Source organism: Acanthaster planci, linkage group LG20, assembly GCF_054643075.1.
Source record: "Acanthaster planci isolate LZ-2023a linkage group LG20, COTS_SCS, whole genome shotgun sequence".
In the NCBI taxonomy this organism is placed as follows: domain Eukaryota; kingdom Metazoa; phylum Echinodermata; class Asteroidea; order Valvatida; family Acanthasteridae; genus Acanthaster; species Acanthaster planci.
In genome coordinates, this window is record NC_141796.1 from 10746361 (window position 1) to 10767808 (window position 21448).

Sequence of the window (21448 nt, forward strand, 5' to 3'; positions counted from 1 at the left end):
AGGAACCAGTCCATTCCAGAGATGGTGGTCGCTATGCAAAAGCTTGCCCCAAATCACGAGGTATAGCAACAGTGTCTTTAGTCCGGGGAATTCAAATCGTTATGTTTATGTACAGTCAGATAACTCAGTGCACCAGATTTTATTCAAATTTAACTCGCAAATGGCTTATTGTCACTTTATCCTGTACTTGGCACTAAATGTGCTGTTGAATGAACAAATATAAGTAAATAGAACAATATTTCTGTGCTGTCCCTGTTGCTTCTGAAAATGGTTCCCCTGGTTTTGTTGTAGGTTTGGTTTTCATGGTCTTGCGGTCTTTGGTTTTTTAGGATCCCATCTACGTGTTGGAAAACAACATCCCCATAGACACGCGCTATTACCTTGACAACCAGCTCAAGATGCCTCTGCTCAGGATTTTTGAACCTGTAGTTGGTGAACACAAAGCAACTGATATGCTCTTCAGTAAGTTCCAAGATTCCACTTCTTGTAGTGGGCATTCATTGAAATGATAGGGAATGTAACTCTTCGGTTCAGTCTAATCATTTCTAATAATCTCTTTCGATGACATCTTGTGAACATTTGTTTTGATGAAGTACACTTCTCAAAAAAAAAGTTAAGGACCACTTTTCATTTTCGTGGATACTTTTTTATGAGAGATACTTGACTGCAGAAAATGTGTATTTGATGTTTTGAAACATTTTTAGAAATTTTTTATACCAATGAGAATACATCTAGACAAAAAAGGAAAGAACTAGACCCCACTCATTGCTCAGAAAAAAAATTACAAGTTAAAAAAAAATGGTTCTTAACTTTTGGTGGTGTATTTAAATAAAATGTAAATTGTTTATGGTCACTTTTATTACTGGAAAAGATCGTCTTCGAAATTTTATAACATAGAAAATGGTTTTATTGTAGAAATGGGAAAATGTGCTCACTTCATCGGTAGAAACATTTCACTTTTTGTTCATGACATGTATGCGTCCATTGCAATATTGATGGTTTTGTTTGGTCTTCAGAAGGGGAACATACCCTGACAAAAACCAAAGTCACGTCCAAGGTTGGTGGTCTGATGGCATTCACCAAGAAACGCAGCACTTGCATCGGTTGCAAGACACCGCTAGATAAAGACAACTCCTCTGTCTGTAAACACTGCAAGAGCATCGAGACAGAAATCTATCAGAAGGAGGTACAGTCATTGGCTGTCAAAAGTAGCACCGTAGGCTTCGGGATCTAATTTACAGAATTATTGAAAATGATTTCATTTTCTCTATTGCCTATGCTGTTGTCTTAGCTATTAAATTATGTCAAAATTTGATGTTTCTGAGAATACTGAAGATCAAAGTTAACTTGGCTCTGAAAGATGAGACTTGTAGCTGCAACATCTGGTTTATAGCACCTGCAGTCCATCAATTTGCACCCCCCTCTTCCCACCAAATTGTAACTGACTTCATCTCGTCCAGGTTATCCATTTGAGTGCTTTGGAGGAGAAGTTTGGACGCTTATGGACGCAGTGCCAAAGGTGCCAGGGGAGTTTACATGAAGACATCTTGTGCACCAGGTATGCTGGGAGTTTCTTAGCTGCGAAATTTCCTGCTTGGACACAGGTTGGCTTTTTTGGGACTGCTGAAAAGCTTATCTCCAGATCCCTAACAGTCCTAAGTCCTCCGATTTCAATATGATTTTACATACACCCTAGGGGGTTGGGGTTAACGAAGAGTGTACGGTAATCAAATGCATTGTTCTCGTAAAAGTCATGTGACCTGGAATTTATTTTTCCATAAAAATAGTAAACATGTGACTTTCGCCCATTTTTATGGAAAAGGTATGGACGTGAAATGTCTCAGATGAGATGTAATTTTCATATCAAATTTGATGGGCGCAAGCATAAAGTGTCTGGCGGTCACTGTGGTTGGACTTGAAAGAAGCGTCTCTTTCAGCATTGCTCAAGTTTGGGATCATTGTTTGTTTGCAGTCGTGATTGTCCGATTTTTTACATGAGGAAGAAAGTGCAGAAGGACTTAGCTGACCAAGACGCTATCATCAAGCGGTTTGGGCTGCCTGTCTGGTGAGGCTTGGAAACTTGAAGGTGAGCTTGGAACCAAACCCAAAAAAGGCACAACTAAAACCAGGTGATCTTGCCAACATTTGTGGTTATCTCGTTCTGTGGCTCTTTAATGCGAGTCAGGAGTTGCCTCAAATGTTACCGAGATTAAGGATGCTTTGCCACAGAGTTGATTTAAAGTGTCAGTTTCGAGGGTAAAAACGATCAAAAATTGAAAAATAAGCTTAAGAAGCCAAAGAGACTGGCATCGTGTTTTCTGTGATCAGTGTAAGGCCGTGTTTCAGATGGTTTATGGACGCCAAAACCTGCGTAAGTGGCGGGTGCCAACCAGCGTCAGGATCACTGATAGATTTATGTGAAACAATTCAGGCCTTAAAAGATGCTTGTTGAGCATTGTTTATGACAGGGTGTGACATGATCAATAACACTGTCGGGATTTATACCCACTGAATCTTGGGTCATGTCAAACACCTTTGACCCTAGCTGCTCAAAGGATATCTTTGGCATTTGTTGATGAAAGTATTAGAAGTCTAGCTATATGCCAGTTATATTTTGATGGAATTTTGCAGGAAGAATTATGTAAAGTAACCTAGTTTGGAAACTTATGAGAGGAGCTTCCTCACTGCCTTTGACAAATTAATTGGCTCTTAAACTGTCTTCAGTTCAGTTGAGTTTATGTTCTACTTTTTCTTTGCTTTGTGTTAAATTTTTGTTTTTCTATGAGCCATATCTAAATTAGTCTTGTGGAAGAGTTGATAATTGTTAGTTTTGTAGATGACTGTGGTTGGTACCGTTTCTACTTGGGGGCAGAGGGCATGACCTTTTTGTCATCAAATGTCAAACACAGAGACTTGCAAACAAGACTTTCATTGTTGTTTTTCATATATATATCCAACAAGTCCTTGCTATCCCACAAAACATGACCGGTGTGTAGGGTTAAGTGCCTTGTCACCTTCATAGTTTGCAATATCAGGATAGACATCCCTTCACCTGATACCTGGCAGAATTATGATCAAGTCATCACAAGTCTGTTCCGGGTCAACCAATCACAGGTCAGGTGACAAGGTGTTCGCATGAACCGTGATAGCAGCAATGCCTGATTTACTCCCTGTCATTTTGACTTGTGACAAGCTCCGTGGCAATGATCCGACAGTTACACACCTTCACGTTCCCACGCTGTGTTGCTGATGTAAGTGTATACACGAAGCGCTTCTTGACCTCGAGGTCAACAAACTCTAGCACAGACCGGGTTCACGGCCGTTAAATCTCAGGACTGTAAACCAGTTGTAGCGCCCTCTCTTGGCTTGCTAGAGTTATTAAACTCTGTTCAGGGTGTAGTGTTCATTTATTCTTCCCATCTCGAAGTCTGTTTATTATTTTCGCTTATACGCCCGTGCATCAGTGACAGTGCTGGCTGAAAAATTGTTATTATTTTTGTTTATTCTTTTGACTATCAATCTTGGTATTTGTGGAACTTTATTTACATTTGACATTATGTACTGCTCATGTACGTGTACTATGCAAATGTAAATTTAATTACATTGTATGTTGTTGTACACATGTATATAAAAACAGTAAGCAACTATCGCAGTACCTGTTTACAGTGTGTTAAGCACATTTATACATGTACCTGTACTTGCTTAGCAAAATAATACAGCTTAGCAGAAACGGTCATGGTGAATACATGTATTTCATTTATCTTTTGTTTGTATTCAAAGCTTATTTGGTTTAAAGTAATGGAGCCTATCGTTCGGCAATAATAATTTGAAAATTTCCATGGAAATCATTGTGTTGTTTTGTTATTGTTTGGTGTTTGGATTCATATGTAGAATCAAGCCCCTTTAATACAGTTGAATCAGATTGAGATTTGTCGCCAAATAGCTGGCTCTGGCTAGCGGCGACACATGTCTATGGCAAGTGGATTCAGTCACAATGCAATGGCTTATGTAAGCATGTGCTTACTTCCAGCCAAAGCCACAACTTTTGGGTGCAGCCTTGGTGACCACACCTTGCTGTGTGAGGTTGTGCAGCGCCCCCAGTAGTGATTGCACAGAGGGGATAGCATTATTGCGATTACCTACAACTAGTAGTTTCTCCTGCTGAATTGTAGAGAATTGTTTCTCGCAGATGTCACCTCGGTGGTAAGCCATCATTGTCTTCATTGGTATTTTAATCCAATGTGTTTTTGAGTTGACTCCTGAAAGGTAATATCCCATCATCCTCTTCTGCCCTCAAACCATTGTTTGCCACCCAATCAGAGTAAAGATATTGAAATGATTACTTGGAATATACAGTCTTGCAGCCTCCCTATTGGTCAGTCTGCACAGGTATCAGCTCACACTGTTGATTTTTTTTAGGGTGGGGGAGGCAGGCCTTGGATATCAATTGTTTTCCTACGTTTTGGTCAGATGTGTTGCAATTTTACATTGTCATGTCATTGGTCAGCTACGGTTCCTATTTTGGCATTTCATTTGGCCGGTCATCTGTGTTTACTTCAAAGACTCTTTGCCTGTGGTCACATACCAGTTCAGAATTTCTTTTTGTTAAAAAGATCAAGCATTAATTGCGCAGGTAAAAAGTTTTTAAAATCCTTTTAGGCCTGTAGTTATAAAAGTAAGACCTCCTTTCAATGTAACAGCTTGAATGTAAGCTGTGTTTTTCTGCAATTAAGAGGGTCATTCATATTGATTTCCTGAAGTCAGAGGCCTTGTATTGTCACTCTTTTCTTTCTGACGCTGGCTTGAATATGCTTTGTTTTTGTTGGCATTTGTGTCCATTTTGTGTTGTTTCATTCCAGTCTGTGGTGATTTTTTAGTGTGAGAGGGTATTGCGTAGGCGGACAGACGTCATCAACCCTCCAGTGATTGTGTCTGAGAAGCGTTAGCTGCATTATTTGCGAGACAGTGTGATTCGTTTCTTGTCTTTATGAGTGGATTATTCATTGTCACGCTATCGTAGAGTACTCTATTATTCCTTTGGCCAATGATGAACTCCAGTACAAACAAACTACATCTCTCCTGTGTTTTTATTGGTCAGTGCGGTCTTGAACAAGTAGGCATTTAATCCTTGTGTTTTTCTGTGATAAGCTGGGCCTTTGGTTTCTTTTCTCCCAAGCCGGTGGGAGGTCAGAAGTTATCGCCTTATCATTAAGTGACAGTAATTATGGCGATTGTCGGAGATAAGTGTCATTGTTCTCAGCAAGGTCATCCCCATCAACTTCTGTCTTTGTCATGATGGTGGCACAAACAAGTACGACCCTTGAGAGCTTGTAAACATCTTCAGGAATGTTTTTTTTTTAATTTGAAATCTTGAGTGGGAAAAGTTGCAAGCGGGGCATTACACAACAATGCTCCAAACCCATAAAAATAGATTTTATAGTGTTATGATCGGCTCAGCCAAAGTGGGATGTAAAATGTGTGTGTTGTTTAAACTGTTCCTTGCTGTGTGGGTTGTTCTAAGTTTCTATGGATTTCTGCAACACTTCCCAGAAATTGTCTGCCTCTTTTGCAAGACGTAATTGTCAAAGATACTGCATGTAAAAAAGGAAGATCAAATGCTTGTTGAAATTAAGAGCACTAATTCCTGGGAAAGTGTGTTGAAAACAAAAACATGAATCCTATTAAACAGGGTAAAACAGAAACCCGGAAGTAAATTGATAATTCCGCCAGTCTTGTGATATTTGTGAAGAAATGTCTGAGCCTTTATGATGCTGCAAAAACTTAAATTTGTGAGAGTTTTGTTGGAAGGATACGCTAACGTTTGCTGAAGTGACAACTACCCATTTTTTTGCAATTGGGTTATGACATGTAGCTATGGTTAAGTGGATTTTCGTGAACTGTCTTATGTAGGGCCTAACTGAAGGTTCCAAATGGATTCAACATGGAAATTCTTAGACCTTGGCTAAAATGTGTGAAGATTCCCACCAGTTTTGTAGTTTTAGTGAAATGATGGCAAGGGGGAGTCAGGTTGGTGCAGTGCTTCTTTCCTTGCCTTCCGCCCCTACGGTCCAGGTTTGAATCCCGGCTCAGTGTGAGTTTTAACCAGTTCCTCTGGGGTTTTCCTCCCACCTCTAAACCTTTAACTTCTTCTCATTGTCTCCTCTGTACAAGCTGGTGGAGTCTTTCCTCCGGGAATGCTTTACCAACTTCACGATACAGACAGAAGAAATCTTTCAACTCTGGATTCATCTGGTGATAGTGAAAGCACTTCCTTATTTTTTTCACATCTTTATCCAAGTGCTTATGCCCCTCCCCCCGAGACACTCTTTTCCTGCTCTTTACAGATCTTTTGGCAGATCTTTTTTCTTGCCATTTTGCCAGCAGATTCTAAGAGCTAAATTTTCTGTCAAGTCATTTTGCTGTTTTTCCAACTCCCGGCATGCATTCTCCTAATTGCAGTGCTCCGTGCTTGGCTTCCAAGCTTCATTATTTGAATACACATCCTTAATGTTATGGAAAATGATCCCTCAACAAAAAGGTCTGACTGGCTCGTTGCCATTTTTTCCCTGAGCTTACCTGGGAAGAGAGCCTGTCATTACTATTCATAGAGCACATGCACCGTTCTCATTGGTCAATATGTCAATTATGAATATTCATTAACCTGTGCCTTGGTGTCTGTCGGCTGGTATGTGGTAACAATGAGTGGGGCGGCTTTGCCCTGAGCCTTTGGTGTGTGACTATAAAGCCATATATGGTAACCCACATGATCACAGTGTACTTGTAATATATGCACTGAGGTTGAACCATCTGCACTTGGTCCAGAGTTATGGCGTTCTGACGTAAATAATTAATTGTCAGAAATAATGACTCTTACAGCTTTTTGAGTTGACTGTGTGCTATCACGTAGCCTTAAATGGTTAGAAGTCTGGGGCTTCCTTCAAATTTGCCCTTTGAAATTGATTGCTATTTGACATGTATTACGTTGCCTTTGTCTGTCGACAATTTTTATTTGGAAGGGAGACTTTTGGGGGAATTGTGATTCCAAATGTCACATTGAAAACTACCGTTGCGATATCAGGAATGCTGATTCAGTTCAGCCTGCAACTGTCCTTTTATTGTTAATATGTGTGAAGTGTGATAACCTTGCACCTGTTATGTACATGTATGTTAGAAATCTAGACGCAGGTTTCTTGAAATTGCCGTGCAGACTTAGTGGTCTTCACTGAAGAAATTTCTGGCTATTTTAAGACAGAAAATCTAGCTCTGAAGGAGCAGGAAAAGAAGGAATGCGACACTCAGTGCTTGTGGATTTGGCTCATCTCAGAGTTTACTTTTACAGGTGTAAACTCTTTCTCTCTTTCTCTGTCATCCGTTATCCTCTGCTGATAATTATGATGCCTTCATCGTTCTCTTATTATTCCTCTTGTCCTCATCTTTAGCTTGTAATTGTTTGATATTCATCCAATGGAACTACCAGTTCCAGTGTTGAGGAGATATATCTCTAAGCTAGGCTTTAAATTTTAGAGATCTCCTTCAATGCGGCGTATTGTAAACTTTGGATTTCATGCTTAGGCCGAAAGTACAATGTACCTTCTATCTAGGTAGGGGATGTGAAGGGGCTGGACCTTTTTAGAGGTCATGTGCCAACTTTGACACTGATTCAGCATATCAAATGCATTGTACTTGTTTAAAAAAACACCCAGCAAGTTGCCTGACACTTTTTGTGCTTGAACTTTGGGCTATTATGTAGAAAGTTCAACGTCTTGTCTCGGTCTGTTGGTTTGTTCCTGTGTGTGTTGTGGATTTCAATTCTTCCGTTTCCCCACTTTTTCCCCCAGATCCTGGGCCATCCAGAGTGCAAAACCAGACTCCATACATCAACCCAGTAGAAATATATATAATTTGCCTGATTTTTATGTGATCCGTGGAATCTCAGACCCATTGAAAATAGTGAAAGGTTACTAAGACTCCAATTTACTCTGAAATATGCAGTGTGCATTGTAAGCACACTGTACACCGTATTCCCTCAGGAGCGACTTTTTAAGAATTATATCACGTAGGGTATGATTGGGGAGCCATGTTGGGCCTTACCACGACACCAAACGTTTGCATTCCTTAATGGGAATGTTATAAAGTTGAAGATACTACTAAAGAGCTTTACAAAATTTGGTTAGATAAGATTTTGTTCTGTTAGATTTCAAGGGTGTTTCTAAACAAGACTGTAGAATTTAGAAATCTCTCTCTGAGATGTATTCGGATGAGTTATTACATTGCACTATCCCAAATACATGTAGCATTGTTGATGTTTAGAGATCAAAAGAGATATGCAAAGATAACGAGAAGCATTTTTGAATACTTTTCAAAAGTTTTTGTGGGCTTTGCAGTACATTTGTATATGCTAAAGTGACTATTAATACATGTGAGGACTTCAACTTCTCATGGCATCATTTTCCCCAGCATTGAAAACACTTTGTCAAAAGACAGGTTTATTTAAGCCTCGGGCTTTGCATTTCTAACAGCCTAGCTTGGTGGGCAGAACACCATTAATCATTCAGGCTTTAGCTCTGCCTCGTAAAAATGAAGGGGTTCATGTTGACGAATCACAGAAACTGTAAATTGAGACCAATTGGATTTTGAAGTTTGGAAATTTTTTTAACAAAAAAAACTTTCAGGAATCTTGCCAGGAGATTGTGAGGTTTGATGATGTGGCATTGTTGCCTGAGCTTCACAAGTATGTTAATAAGCTCATGACATGACTGCAGTAAAATCAATACTTGTCTAGACAAAAAATGAGACGAACAAAAAAAGCTGGTCGGAAATAAATGAGTGCTACCCAATCACTTGTTTTGTAGGGGCTTTATTTTGGGCTTTTGTACTCCTGAAATAAGATTGGGATTAGATTAAAGATTTCTGGGATTATCTGTTCCTGATCCCTCCCCTTGTGTCGGGCTCTAACTGGCTTCAGGTCCTTACAGTTTAAGGGCAAAATGAGTTGGATTTTGTCTTCAGACAGAAGATGTTTCCGTATCCATGTACAGCCTTGTCTATACTGGTTTCAGGTTGCTTTATATTTCAACTTGAACGCCGAGATACTAGTGTTGGTTGGCTGCATACTTCAAACAGTTTCTTCCCGAGTAGATTGAATCTTATAGCGTTGATGTATTTCAGGCTTCTTTGTGCCCTCAAATTTGTGTCAGACTTGCCTTTTTGTAAACACTTTTCCAATTGCATTTACCTACCCCCCCTTAAATTTTCCAACAGTTCTTTGAGATTGATTAGGCCTACTGTTTGCGTAGACCCCTTTCTCATTTATTGTCCAGATTATGTAAATTTGCATTTCTTGTAAGACAGACAGGTATTTTGTCATGGTATAAAATTCCTGGCTTTTACAGTGAAAATTCATGGATTTGTCACAGAATAGTCATTAATTTTTCCCCAAAAGTTACGAGTGGTTCACTGAAGTCACAGATGTCTCTGTGAAGAGTTGAAGATTTGATGCAAACTTGTCTCAGAAACTGAGTGGCTAGGGCCATCAGATTGTTTGACAAACTTTTTTGCAGTCCATGTCAGAAAAGATTCCATTTTAAACACGGATTCCAAGTGCAATAACCTCACTTCTACCAGGTAACAGGTTGGGGCGGTACAAGTTTTATTTGATTTAATTGACCCTTTTATTGCCTTGCAAAGATGTAATCAATATCGGGCTGGAGTAACTTCAAAGTGTTAAGTATGACTGACAGTCATTCTTGGGACTCTGATTGTGCTCAATGCGACCCCAAAAGATTCCGTCACTGAGTCATTATTTGAAGATTACATGAATGATGCTCAACTAAACAGCTTTTCTGCCTATTCGGTTTAATTAGAGTAAATCGGAGTGATGTGATCCCTACTTGCGGCTAATTAAGTCTGGCTCAGGCCATCTAATACTCCTCAGGGAGATGGTAACGAGGGTAGGATGTATAGAGCAGAGACGGTGAGATTGAAAAGAGGAAGGATGATGCAGTTCCAGAGGCTGTTGTTGAAATCAAAGACTACAGGAAGTTGCTGGAGATGGAATTTGTTTGCTTTCTCATGGACTTGAAAAGAGCAAATCCTAATTGAAATGAGTGAAGAAACAATTCATTTGGGAAAGATGACGTTGAATATGCCTGAAAGTGTCGATTTTTCAGTTTATTTGAGCAACTTCTCCAGACAGCGTCAGTTCTTGAGATGATAATTAAGTACAGCCGACTGATACAAAATCGGAGGGAATGAAGACATCAGTTCTTCTCAAAACTGCTTTCTTACCACTTGTAAGAGACGTCTTTCCTCTGTTTTACAGGAAACCTACGGAGAAATTTACTTTAAATCTTAGTTTTCAATTGCTCTTACCAGTACATTCACCCCCCTTTCCACACCCTAAACCTATCCATATACCTTCTCCAGTCTGAGTTTAAAGAATCTCGTACCCTAGTAGTCCTAGGTCTGACTTCTATTGTCATTCTCTGAGTGAACACACACTTAAACCCTCAAGGGGGAGCAATTACACCCCTATTACTTCACAGTCCCTGACTATAATACCCTCCTCGGCTGAATGCTTACACCCCTCCTGCTTGGCGTCAGGCACCCCCCTGCCATCCTCCTCAACAGCTTCACATCCGTCAATTCCATTGTTGACCTTTCTATCAATGGACTTTGCTCGGTAGGGGTATGGGGCTTACACCTGTCTTTTTTGCAATGACTTGAAATCACATCTTACCGTCCACTTCTGTAACTTACATACTTTCCTTTGTGTCATCACATTGGCAGACTTAAGCACCCATGCGACACAGTTTGTTAAAGTTTTACCGGTTCCCAGCCGTGCTTTTTAAATGCCCCTTTTCAGTTTGTTTTCACGGGGTTACCAGCGGTAGCTGTTGTAAGATTTCTGTTGTTCCTGTTTCCTTTGCTTTCTGCATCATGTTGGACAAAAGCAGAGGGAAAATAATTGTCAAAGAATGTAACTAAATTGGAGCTTTAAAAGTGAGCAGCTAAGTCAAGTATGTTCCATACTTGTGTTAGCAAATTATTATAAGTAGCACTTGCTCCATTCTGCTGAACTACGTCCATCCTTATATTCAGCTACCTTGTTAAATATGACTCGCCACCTTTTGGGCTTGTGACTTTGCCATTTCTTTTGGTTAAGCTTCTACTTTGATGCTTCACAATGGAAGTTTGCTAGGATTAGCTGTATTCTCTCACGCAACTTTTTCTTTTCAACTTCAAGACAGAAATCATCACAGGTGTACACTAGTGACATGCCGGAAGCATGAGTCATTTTGAATTTGTTTCAGGCCCTGTTTAATTACCCAGGGTGAAGCTAGTGCTGTGATAATTAGTTTCTAGTGAAGGTGTTCTCAGCCACACTTGGTCTACATGTACATGTACTTTATTTGCTTCTGCGTGGGAACTGTTACAGTAGCCTGGACTGTTCTGTTGACACTGAATATTTGTGGACACGAAAGTCACACTGTCTCGGAGTTTAGGCTAATGCTCCAAAGAGAAAATTTCCCTTTAATGATAGGACTTCTTTAAGGCGATCTGAGCCCACGATATTTGTCATTCATTGTCTCTTCTTGTCACCTGGTGATGCTGGACTGTAGCGGTATCATTGAACTTTGTTGCCACGTTTTGTTCATGGGCCCTTCTACCAGGTGGCCAAACAAACTCTGCGGAATTAGCATCGCCTCAGTCGGACCACCTTTGTGATGGGAAAATCACAGTTTTCTGTTGCTTTAGCTAAGCCCTCTCTAAGTGTTTGCCAAGTACATGAAACTTTGTCTCTCTAGCTCACCAGTTCGTACTGCTGATGATGCTTTCCTCACGAAGGCAGTGTGCGTGATTGTCCAGGAAAGATGACTGTTGGAGACTTCAGTCCAGTGATCCCCAGTGGGACTAGCATCCGGAGGAAGGAATATTCAGGAATGAATGATTGAAACAAGCAAAGACTATTAACATGGCTTCAACCAAGGATGGGTTGAAGGGAATATACTGAAAAGGTTGGAAGAGAATGAAATTGTGGACAGCGGGAAGAATCAGATGAAGGACTGGCTTTGTGACTTCCTCCAAAGGAGAACAAATTTTAAAGTCCAAAGATTTGTCGGGATCTTAAAACTTGGAATGTCTGGAGTAGAAGCTTGAAACCAAGTAATGGGTCAGGGCTATCAACGTGGGCAATAAATACACAAAGAAACAAACAAACTGGGCCTCACACAGAACATTTGGCACCTGAAGAGGCAACTTTGTTAAAAGTGTTTCTCCGTCGTATGTCAGTTTCCAGTTGTGAGGTCTTTGCAGCTTGTGTTTGGCACTGTAAATCAAGACTTTGAAATAATTCATTGCATTTGCATTTTTTGTTTGCATTTTTGAGAACAAGGTACCTGGTAGTTGTTTGATGAAACACGGGTCAAAATGTCAAAATATTTCCGATAGGTTTTGATTTATTTGGTTTGCTGTGAAACCATGGACTCATCAGACAATTCGTGGCACTGTGGTTGAAATCTTGAAACCTACAGAGCTAGAGAAGACAAAAAAAATTTGCGTTGTAGAGGAGGAGAGAGAATAAATAGCGTTAATTAGGGACTGCAAACCCACTGCGCATGTCAGGTATGAAGGATTTGAATGGTGTGTGTCACAGGCTTACACTACCATGATAAATGAGCTGTGGAAAATTTGAAAAGGAGGATTTGAAGAAAACCATTCTGGAAGATTAGACCTGTTTTTGCAATGACATACACAGGTTATTAATCTTCTCCCCCATCAAAATGCACTGTAACGGTCTCAGGGTCCACATTGTTACGTGTTCTTTGGGTTGCTTAACACATAGTGTAAACTGTTTGGCATACAGGTGGAAATGAAATGGACTGCTGAAAAGAAACCAAACCTTGCAGTGAATGTGGAACACCATTGTGTTATGAGGGACTGTCCCTGCTTAGGGAAAAAGTCGGTCCTCATAATTTTTTATTTACAATGAAGTTTGTTCCTCCCCACTCACACATACACCCACAATTGAACCTGCTTTAAGTTGAACTCACAGTGACACGTACATAATTGCTGATACATTCCACATGTTTACATTACCATAAACAGTCATTTACATTTTTTGCACTGAGGCAAGCTTCGAAACTAACCGCAAAGAACCTGTGTGTGGTACCACTAAGTACCTGTGTGTTGTACTTCAGTTATAGAAACTGAAACCTCACCAAATAATAATGCGAGCACGGTTCACAAGGATATTATGCCATTTTTTAACACTTCAAGCTCATTAAAAATGTTTTTTAATTTTTTTTTAGTTTTATACACTGAGAATGTGGCTTCAACTTTTCAACTTCTTGTATTGGTGTTGAGAATGCAGGTTTGACTTCACTGTGGTTTGTGAGATTGTAGGTGTGACTTTCATTGCAAGCTTTAACAATGTGGGCTCAATTGTCATGGGCTTAGATTGTGTAGGGTTCAACTCCAGGCGTGGACCTGGAGACTTTGGGTTTGGTTCTTGTTTTAGGCTTGAGAATATGAGTTTGACTCCTGTTTTGGACAAGGAAAGTGTTGGTTTGCCTGCTTGTTTTGTGCGTTTGAGAATTTGGGTTGAAATCCTTTTGTGGTGTTTGATGAGAACATGGTCTCAGGCCCAATTGTTGGCTTTGCAGATGTGGTCTTTTGAGAGTAGGATTTTTGACTCTTTGAGTGTGAGCTTCGAGAAGATAGGTTGAACCTCTGTTGTGTTGGTTGTTTGAGAATTCTGTTGGAGTTGATGATTGAAAATCTTGACATTATTTCGCCCTCATAATACAGTTATCTGTAATGTTAAAAACTTGAAAAAAATCTGTTTGGCCAGTTGGTTCCTGTATTACTCCGACCTTTTACTTTTGTGACCTGCAGTTATTCCTGGAGTTTGGAGTCTTTCCCATTATCTTACAACACAGTTGGACTTATTGTACACGTACCTGATCTAGCCACATGCTAGCAATTTTGTAATGAGTGCATTTGTAACTGCACTGGTCATATTTCCAAGAAAATCAGAAAAGGTTTGGAAGAATTCCATTCATGGTGTCGTGTACGAGTTTATCTAAAGTAGTTGTAGTAGTAGTCTGGCATAGCCTACTGGACAGGTTGAAGTTTTGGTGTCGAACATGTATGCATTGTTATTCATCAGTGACGCCATCAATGATGCCATGTCTATCCCATCATGGCTGTTGGGTTACCCTTGCAAGATTCATTTTTGTGAATGCTTAGATCAATGTCAGTGTTCAGAAATTCAATTAATTTGGCATTAGTCTAAAAGATGACCTCAAGTTCATTGTTGAGGAATTCAACTTACTAGTCATGTCTGAGCCTTTGTCGGAGTATACGTTGACTATATTAGTAACACCTGTTTACAAAACTGTTTAGACATGACGTTGAAACTACTCATTTGCCATTATGTTAGAGCTGGGGCGAGGGGGGGGCAGAATTTGCCACATTGTGTCTTATATGAAAAGTCTTCATTTTGCAGTAGCATCTTTCAGTCATTTTGACACCAGTTTTGTGAAATTGGAACATGCTGTTACTGTGCAGTGCCCATTTTTGCAATACTGGCCAGTCAGAAATGGATACTTTTTTTCAAACTTATGTCTATGCTGCTGAGGCCATGAACTTGAAACATCCGCAACACCAAAACCATATGTCAGATTGAATTGCAACTTCCCAGTTGGACTGAAAAAGAGTGTTTTCACTTTGGTGCCAAGTTTTAAAAAGATAAGGCAAGTGAAAGCTAATTCCCCCTACCTCCGGTTGTGAGGTGGTCTGACAGAGCCAGTCTCTTGTGGAATTTCTTAATGACTTTAACAATGTAAAAGAGTGAATAAATACCACTTGTTACATTTTGAGTGGTTTTTATATGGCTTTCACTGTATTTAGGGGATGTAAAAATCACTCAAGATGATGCAAATGTCTGTCTAAAAACTTGAAAGCCACCAGAAAAAAAATTATTCGTTATCAGGCTCGTTATTAAGAGTTGTAGTTGCCTCTCTCTTCGAGTGGTTGTTCACTCGCTCGGTGTCAGAGTAGTACATCAGCCCCAAACGATGCAAACCTCATTCTTAAAAGAGTGGAAAACTACTCGAAAAAGAGTTCTCCATCATATTGCTCTTCAAAGTGTGTTTTTCACTCAACATTTTGAGATTACATTTTTGTGCCCGTGCAGCTTTGATTGGAATGGATTAAAAATGGTTTTGTTGTAGTCAGTGACCCCCTTCCTTTTGGATTCCAATCTGAAGTGCTAAGCACAGGCTGATGATCTTTCCATTGCGTTACTACAAAATGCTGATGGCATATTTTCAAATATTCACTTTCGTTGGAAGTCTGACCTTCTGTGTAATTGGGTTACCATTTGCGTGTCAGATGTGCAACTCTTTGTAATTTCCCAGTCGCTCTATTTTATAAGGTGCCGTGAAGATGTTATCGCTCTTGGCAAATCACCAGTGCCCCAGAGCATGGCGGAAGGGATAAACTGCTGGATGACATTTGATACAGTTTTTTCAATTGCAGATCCAAAAGGGGGGTCCAGATGGTCCATGCCCCCTTGACCCCCCCAAATGAAGCCAAAAATAATTTAGAAACTTAAAAAAGGGAAAGGCAATTTTCTTTTGTTCTGTTCAATATCTTCCTAAAGCATGTAAAAAGCCCCAAACTGTAACCTAGCATCACCCTCGCGAAAGGCCATAAAAGGTACAAGAAAAAAAGTTTTATCCCCCCTCCAAAAACAAAAAATTGGTTGTAAATCTGCCCTTGGCTTTTTCCTCTTACATGTAGAGCTGCCTGTGATTAATGCAATTCTTCATGGCAATGGTCATCGGGGTAGCTAGGGATTTCACTTCCCCATAATTAATATCCTAAGCTTTCCGAATTCTTGCAAAATTGAATATAAAAAGTCATCTTATTTTCTTAAAATTTACTTGAGTGTTTTAGTAGAAGGCCTGTACATTTGTAGTTTTTATCCAGATTTGGTTGTATCTCACAGCAAAGCATGGCCTATTTAATCAGAGCCGTGCCCTTCCTAACAATTTGGCAAAATGCCCTCTTCGACTTTATGACCTCTGTGTCAGTTGACACTATTTTCTAGGCCCAGTCGCAACCTCATTTGCAATTTGAACTCGTGACCCCTGTAGTCAAACCCCTGTGACTCTTGGTTCAATAGACCAACTTGCCATTTACTATTGCTCCGCTTTGCAATAGTCCCATATGATCTTAATCTCACACCCCCAGTCACACACCCACCTCCACCCACTTTTGCACCTCACACCTCCCCAAAAGGATGTTCTAACTGTCGAAGTTTAAACAAATTTTACAGTGCATCTAGCTGAACTTTACATACATCCTTTTTTGACTGACATGACTCAGTTGTTCGATGGCAAGGGTTTGCTCATCAAAGTTTAAAAAAATAGAAGAAGTGATAATCAACTCTTCCCTCTCACCCACCCGCCTGCTCCAAATTTGAACCCGAAAAGCACTTCAGCATTCTTGTAGCTGTCCCAGGCCCCTACCTCCTGGTGAAAAGGGGGCCACGGGGACATCAGACTGACTTCATAGCAGATCCTGATGGGCTGAGTGCCAGCCATCCCGGATTTCATCCGCCAGATCCAGGCCAGCGGAAATCAGCGTGTTTGGGATAATGACAACCCTGGCTGTTCCAGTCCTGAACACTACACATGTTGCCGATAGCGTTTCTGAAATAACACTCTCCGCCTGGTATCTGTTTTGTTTAATTATTTTAAAGCAGTGCAGGGTGGAGATTGATAGCAAGACTTTATAATTAATGACAGTGAGAAACCCGAGCATGTTTAAAGCGAACTGCAGTGCTAACCGCATTCCCCAACTCACACATTTTGTGCTGTTTCATGTAGCTAAGGACAGAACCAATCTAATGAGAAGTTATGGTAGGAAAGGCACCGAGGCTGCAAACTTTGCAACAAATTTCAAGGCCCCCCCAGTAAAAAAGAAAACCTTTAAAGTGATAGGGCTTTCAGAATTAACAATGAAAACCTTTTGAATCGTTAGGTAACAGTTAATCTAGTGAAATAATTTTTGTCCAAATCCAAGTTCATTGCACCTGCTTACATGAATTGAGTTTTTTAAAGTAAACTTTTATAGGACTGATTTTAACATCTCTTTCACAAACTGGAATAAAAGTGTCAGTCCAGAAAGTAATGGCAAAATGTACAGTAATGACGAGTGGAAAAATGCGCTTTGAATTTTAGTGGCCAGAAAGTTACCAGATTACAATGGCTTGATGACTAACAAACCCCCTTAAGAATACAGAACCAAACAGCCAAGAATTCTGGAATGTTGGAGCTTTGTTTTGTTAGGCCGTTAACCCTTTTGTAATCTGTGTGAGATTTAGGAATTAAGGGATCAACAGGTTGCTGAAGCCAAAAGACAGACGATATGGAGCAGACATTAGGCCTTTTTGATGCCTCTCGGAATGTGTTAATAGCTTTATCTTTGTGAGAGATGTTGTCTGGATTTCTTTCTTTGTAGGTGGAGCTTAGAAAAAGAAGGGGTATGTTGGAATGTTGTTTTCTATGTATATGTAATGTGGAAATCTGTCGCAATTTACCAATCTGTTCCACCCCTACCCCATCCCGTTAACTGCTGTTGCAGTGGTTTTTTTTGGGGGGGGGATTATTTATTTTTTAATTACAGAGTGCATGTTTTGGTCCTTTCAAGTACAGACAGAAATTGCTTCACTACCTCTCGACCTTAAGATCTGGTCTCTCTTCATCTGTCTTCTGCGCAAATGGAGGAACAGCGCATACAAGTCAGAGCCCACCGTCAGAGATCTGCTAAGTATTGCTTGGAAAGTTACTTGCAAAGCTCAGCGGGAAACCTTTCAATGTTTCATCAGGATTGCAATATCTGGCTGCCCCTTCCCGGATAAGGTTTGAATCTGCCCGTCCTCAATTACCAAAGTTCGCTCATGCGTAACGTTCACGTTAAATCTGCACCACATGCTGCATAATCTGATGATCCAGTTTTGAACTGGAAAAATAAGGTGGAAAAACACTGGTAGGCCCAAACTACTGACGAACAGAAAACTACTGGTAAAACTTCTAAATCTTTGCAACGAGTACTGTTTGTATTTCTCTGCTGATGCTTTGCAGTAAGTTGTTTACTAGCCTAGAATTCAAGTTACCTTGTGGATATTATTACGTGCCCTGAAGTCCAATGACTTGTTAATTTGCTCTCCTCCGAAAATGTCAAAGTGTGTGTTTTGGAATCTAGTGTAAGGGGTTTTCACGCTTGATGCACCATCGCGCTCTCCTTGCCCTTAAGTGCCCGAATGCATAATATACTTCTTGTGAAGCGATTCAGTGCCATTGTAGTTTCCAACAATGATCTGTGCCCAAAAAGCTGAGGATCGCTTGTCGTGACGTAGATGCAGTGGGTTGAAAAGTGGAAAACACAGGCCTGACAAATGGAACCAGAATTTGGGGGGAAAGAGGGAAACACATGCTAGCCAGGGCCAGACGCAATTTGTAATAAAAAGATTGTTATTGTGCAGTGGAAGTTCATACTTCGTTATTGAATCACGCTTCTTGCGTGACTTGGCAAAGGTTCAAGCTCAGTAACTCTTTTAATTGAGCCCTAGATACTTGGTTTTTTGCATTCTCCTCGCCGTTACTGTAAGTTGATTGAAATTTTACTCGACTTGAAGTCACGGTCTGGATGTTGTTCACTGCACATCTAGCTGTTTGTGGACGGGTGTCAGAGCTGATAGGCCAGGTCGAAATGGTGGGGAGTGGAAGGGGCTTACAACCTACAATCCTGGTCAAATATCACTGCCCCCATCGATCCCTGGTCCCTCTCTCAATGTAGGGTTTCAATGCGCGGTCCCTGCTCCATGTGGAGATGACGTCACTGACCGGGGCCGGAGGGGGGGGACCAGCAGAGGGTATGACTACTGAAACGTGCCCTGACAAGTTGGGTCAGGATTGTAGTTCACTTTCTCTTTTACTGTTCAGTGGTTCGGCTTTCTTAGTTTAGAAAAAGTACATATTGAGAGGAGTTGTACTCGCGAGGGTTGTTAAATTAGGTTATTCCAGAGTGTCTAACATAAATCTTATATCTTACGGGTAACTTTTATGCTTGGTGTGTAACTTATAGTTACATGTAGAGTGTTTCGCCAAGGGTAGTTTAGGCAGAGATCCAGGTTTGGTTGTCAGGAGGGGAGTCTATAGCAGGCCATTTCTCTTCCCCTTAAGTTGTCGTTGTGGCTGCCCAAAATAGGTTAAAACCCTTTAAACCTAACGTTGATCCCTCAGTGGAGAGAAATTAGCCACTCCATAGCAGAAATGAGGCTCAGAATATTTTGGATCAACCTATTTCCTTAATTTGTTGATATACTTCCATTGACCTTGCTTGAATATTCTTGAACGTAGGCCTATAGCACTTGGAATCTTGTGCAACATCAGTTTGGTCTTTTTTTCTGATTCCAGTGTTAAGCTCACATTCATTTTTTCAACTCCATTCTTCATGAATTTTATTTATTCTTGTTTAAATTTTTATAAAAGCTACTTTTATTATTCTGTGGCAATATTCCAACTCCCTCGCCAAAAGATATTACCGTGCATTTGACAAAAGACTTTTCTTGTACAATGAAGCACGGTGCTATTTTTGAACCTGGCAACAGTGCCGATGTAAAAACCCTGGCGCAACCAACCGTGCTGTCGTGGTTTGTGGAGAAAAACCCACATTACCGTCAGAGTTCATGATCGCTGATCGGGGTTCACCGGGGAAAACCCACACTAAACCCTGCGGCCAAATGACTTCAATGTGTTTGGTGCGATAACAGGCTGTTATGTGGAGTCCTCACTTGCAGAAGTTGCCATACATGCCTTGTTTAGACTTAACTCTAGACATGTGATAGTGCCTATCTTGTGTCATTTTTCTTTCCCTTTGAGGTCCTGGGGTAGAATGCCTGGGCACTCTTACACTGTAAATGATAGCCTGGGTATTATTGATAAAGAACAAAAGTGGGTCAGGCTGGGTCTAATTGTACAAGCATGTCTGCAGATATGTCTGCAGATGTTGTTTCTAAAGCAGTATCTGCAATTCAAGTTTATTACTTTGAATACGAGAAGAAAAGGGATTGCAGGCTAGAATTTCACCCTTGAATAGCCAAAGGTTGGTTAGGGAATCGACTGCAGTTGTGTGAAAACAAATGGGACAAAGAAAAAACATAGGTGGTCTCACTGAAAATGTTCACCAGTCCCTCTCCAAATGGTGTCCAGGGTGTGCCCTCTTAACCCAGAGAGGTAAAGCAGAAAATACTCCGAAGCAAGCTGTGAACCGGTCATACTCATTTTTTTTTTCTCAGGCAACCTGTTGATATTGTTTTTCTCGACTAGCATTTAACTGAGTAGCAGCTCTGAAATGGCCTGAGTGTACTGCGATATTGCAGCTGGAAATAAACTGTTAGGTCTGTGATAACTTTCTATGGCACTTGTATTACTGAATGTGAAATCACCAACAAGATTGTTTTATTCAGAGTTCATAAGATCATGGAATTGTATTTCATCAGCGGTTTGCCCACCGGCATCCAGGCAGAACGGAATAACTTTTCATAGAGCAATTCATAGAGCGATTTAGTTTACCAGCCCGTCTTAAAGTTGCATGAAACCACTGTCTGGCCCTTTTCTGAAAAAAATTCCAAGCCCCGCTTCAGAGAGATAAAGTCAGAAATTTAAAATAATTATTAACCGGTAGTTTTGACAAATCAACTTTGTTTTTTTGGTTTGGTGAGGGACATGATAATTTCATATAGAAACCTCAGGATCGCAGGTGTATACTTTGAAGGCACACAGCTGGTGTTTACATGACAGCAGTTTCATGCACCTGCTTCTTCTGTCTGATAGTGTCTGTGTAAAGTACCTGTAGTTTGTATTGCTGGTTTTAATGGTTAGGCATACATCCTCTTGTTTCTCTCTCTGCCACTCGTGATGCACGGTTTCGTTCTCTGTTGACACAAAATTTAGTGTTGTGACTTTAATTTTAGGCATAGAATGAATCGGCAGCGATGCATTGCCATCATTTGTGGCCTGCCGTTGGTGGGAAATATACTGCGGAATGTTTATTGTAATTCCATGGAATGTTGTGTGATAACAAGATGGTTTTGAGAGGAACTGGTCGGGTAAACACAGGATGTTTCAGTATAGTACGTGCTAGGATCATTATTCAGGGGAAGGGAAAGCACAGCACAGCACTTAATTGAGCTTCCATCCTATACAGGTTACTGCAAAATGTCAATGTTTGGCATTGGTAACTACGATGCACTCAGAACACAGGTGATAACAAAAATGGCAGGTTCGAATCTAACCAGAGGAATCTTTAAACCTTTCCGTAGTTTCTTTTTATTCTAAACTTGAATAATCTGATTTCACAGGTCATACTTTTG

At 40.4% G+C, this 21448-nt stretch overlaps 1 protein-coding gene across 3 annotated transcripts in view; it reads left to right on the forward strand.

Annotated features, from left to right (window-relative positions):
* Positions 1-21448, forward strand: part of pold1 (DNA polymerase delta 1, catalytic subunit) — an 87357-nt gene that overhangs the window by 12691 nt on the left and 53218 nt on the right. For 2 of the 3 annotated variants that reach the window (XR_002597661.2, XR_002597662.2), the window contains exons 20-23: positions 330-462; positions 1017-1186; positions 1461-1558; positions 1973-2086. Coding sequence is in view for 1 of the 3 variants with exons in the window: in XM_022227179.2 (XP_022082871.2) it covers positions 330-462; positions 1017-1186; positions 1461-1558; positions 1973-2069 (498 nt within the window). In the remaining 2 variants the exon portion in view is untranslated. Of the gene's footprint in view, positions 1-329; positions 463-1016; positions 1187-1460; positions 1559-1972; positions 3846-21448 lie in introns of those variants that run through there. The other variant, XM_022227179.2, reaches the window with a different exon arrangement.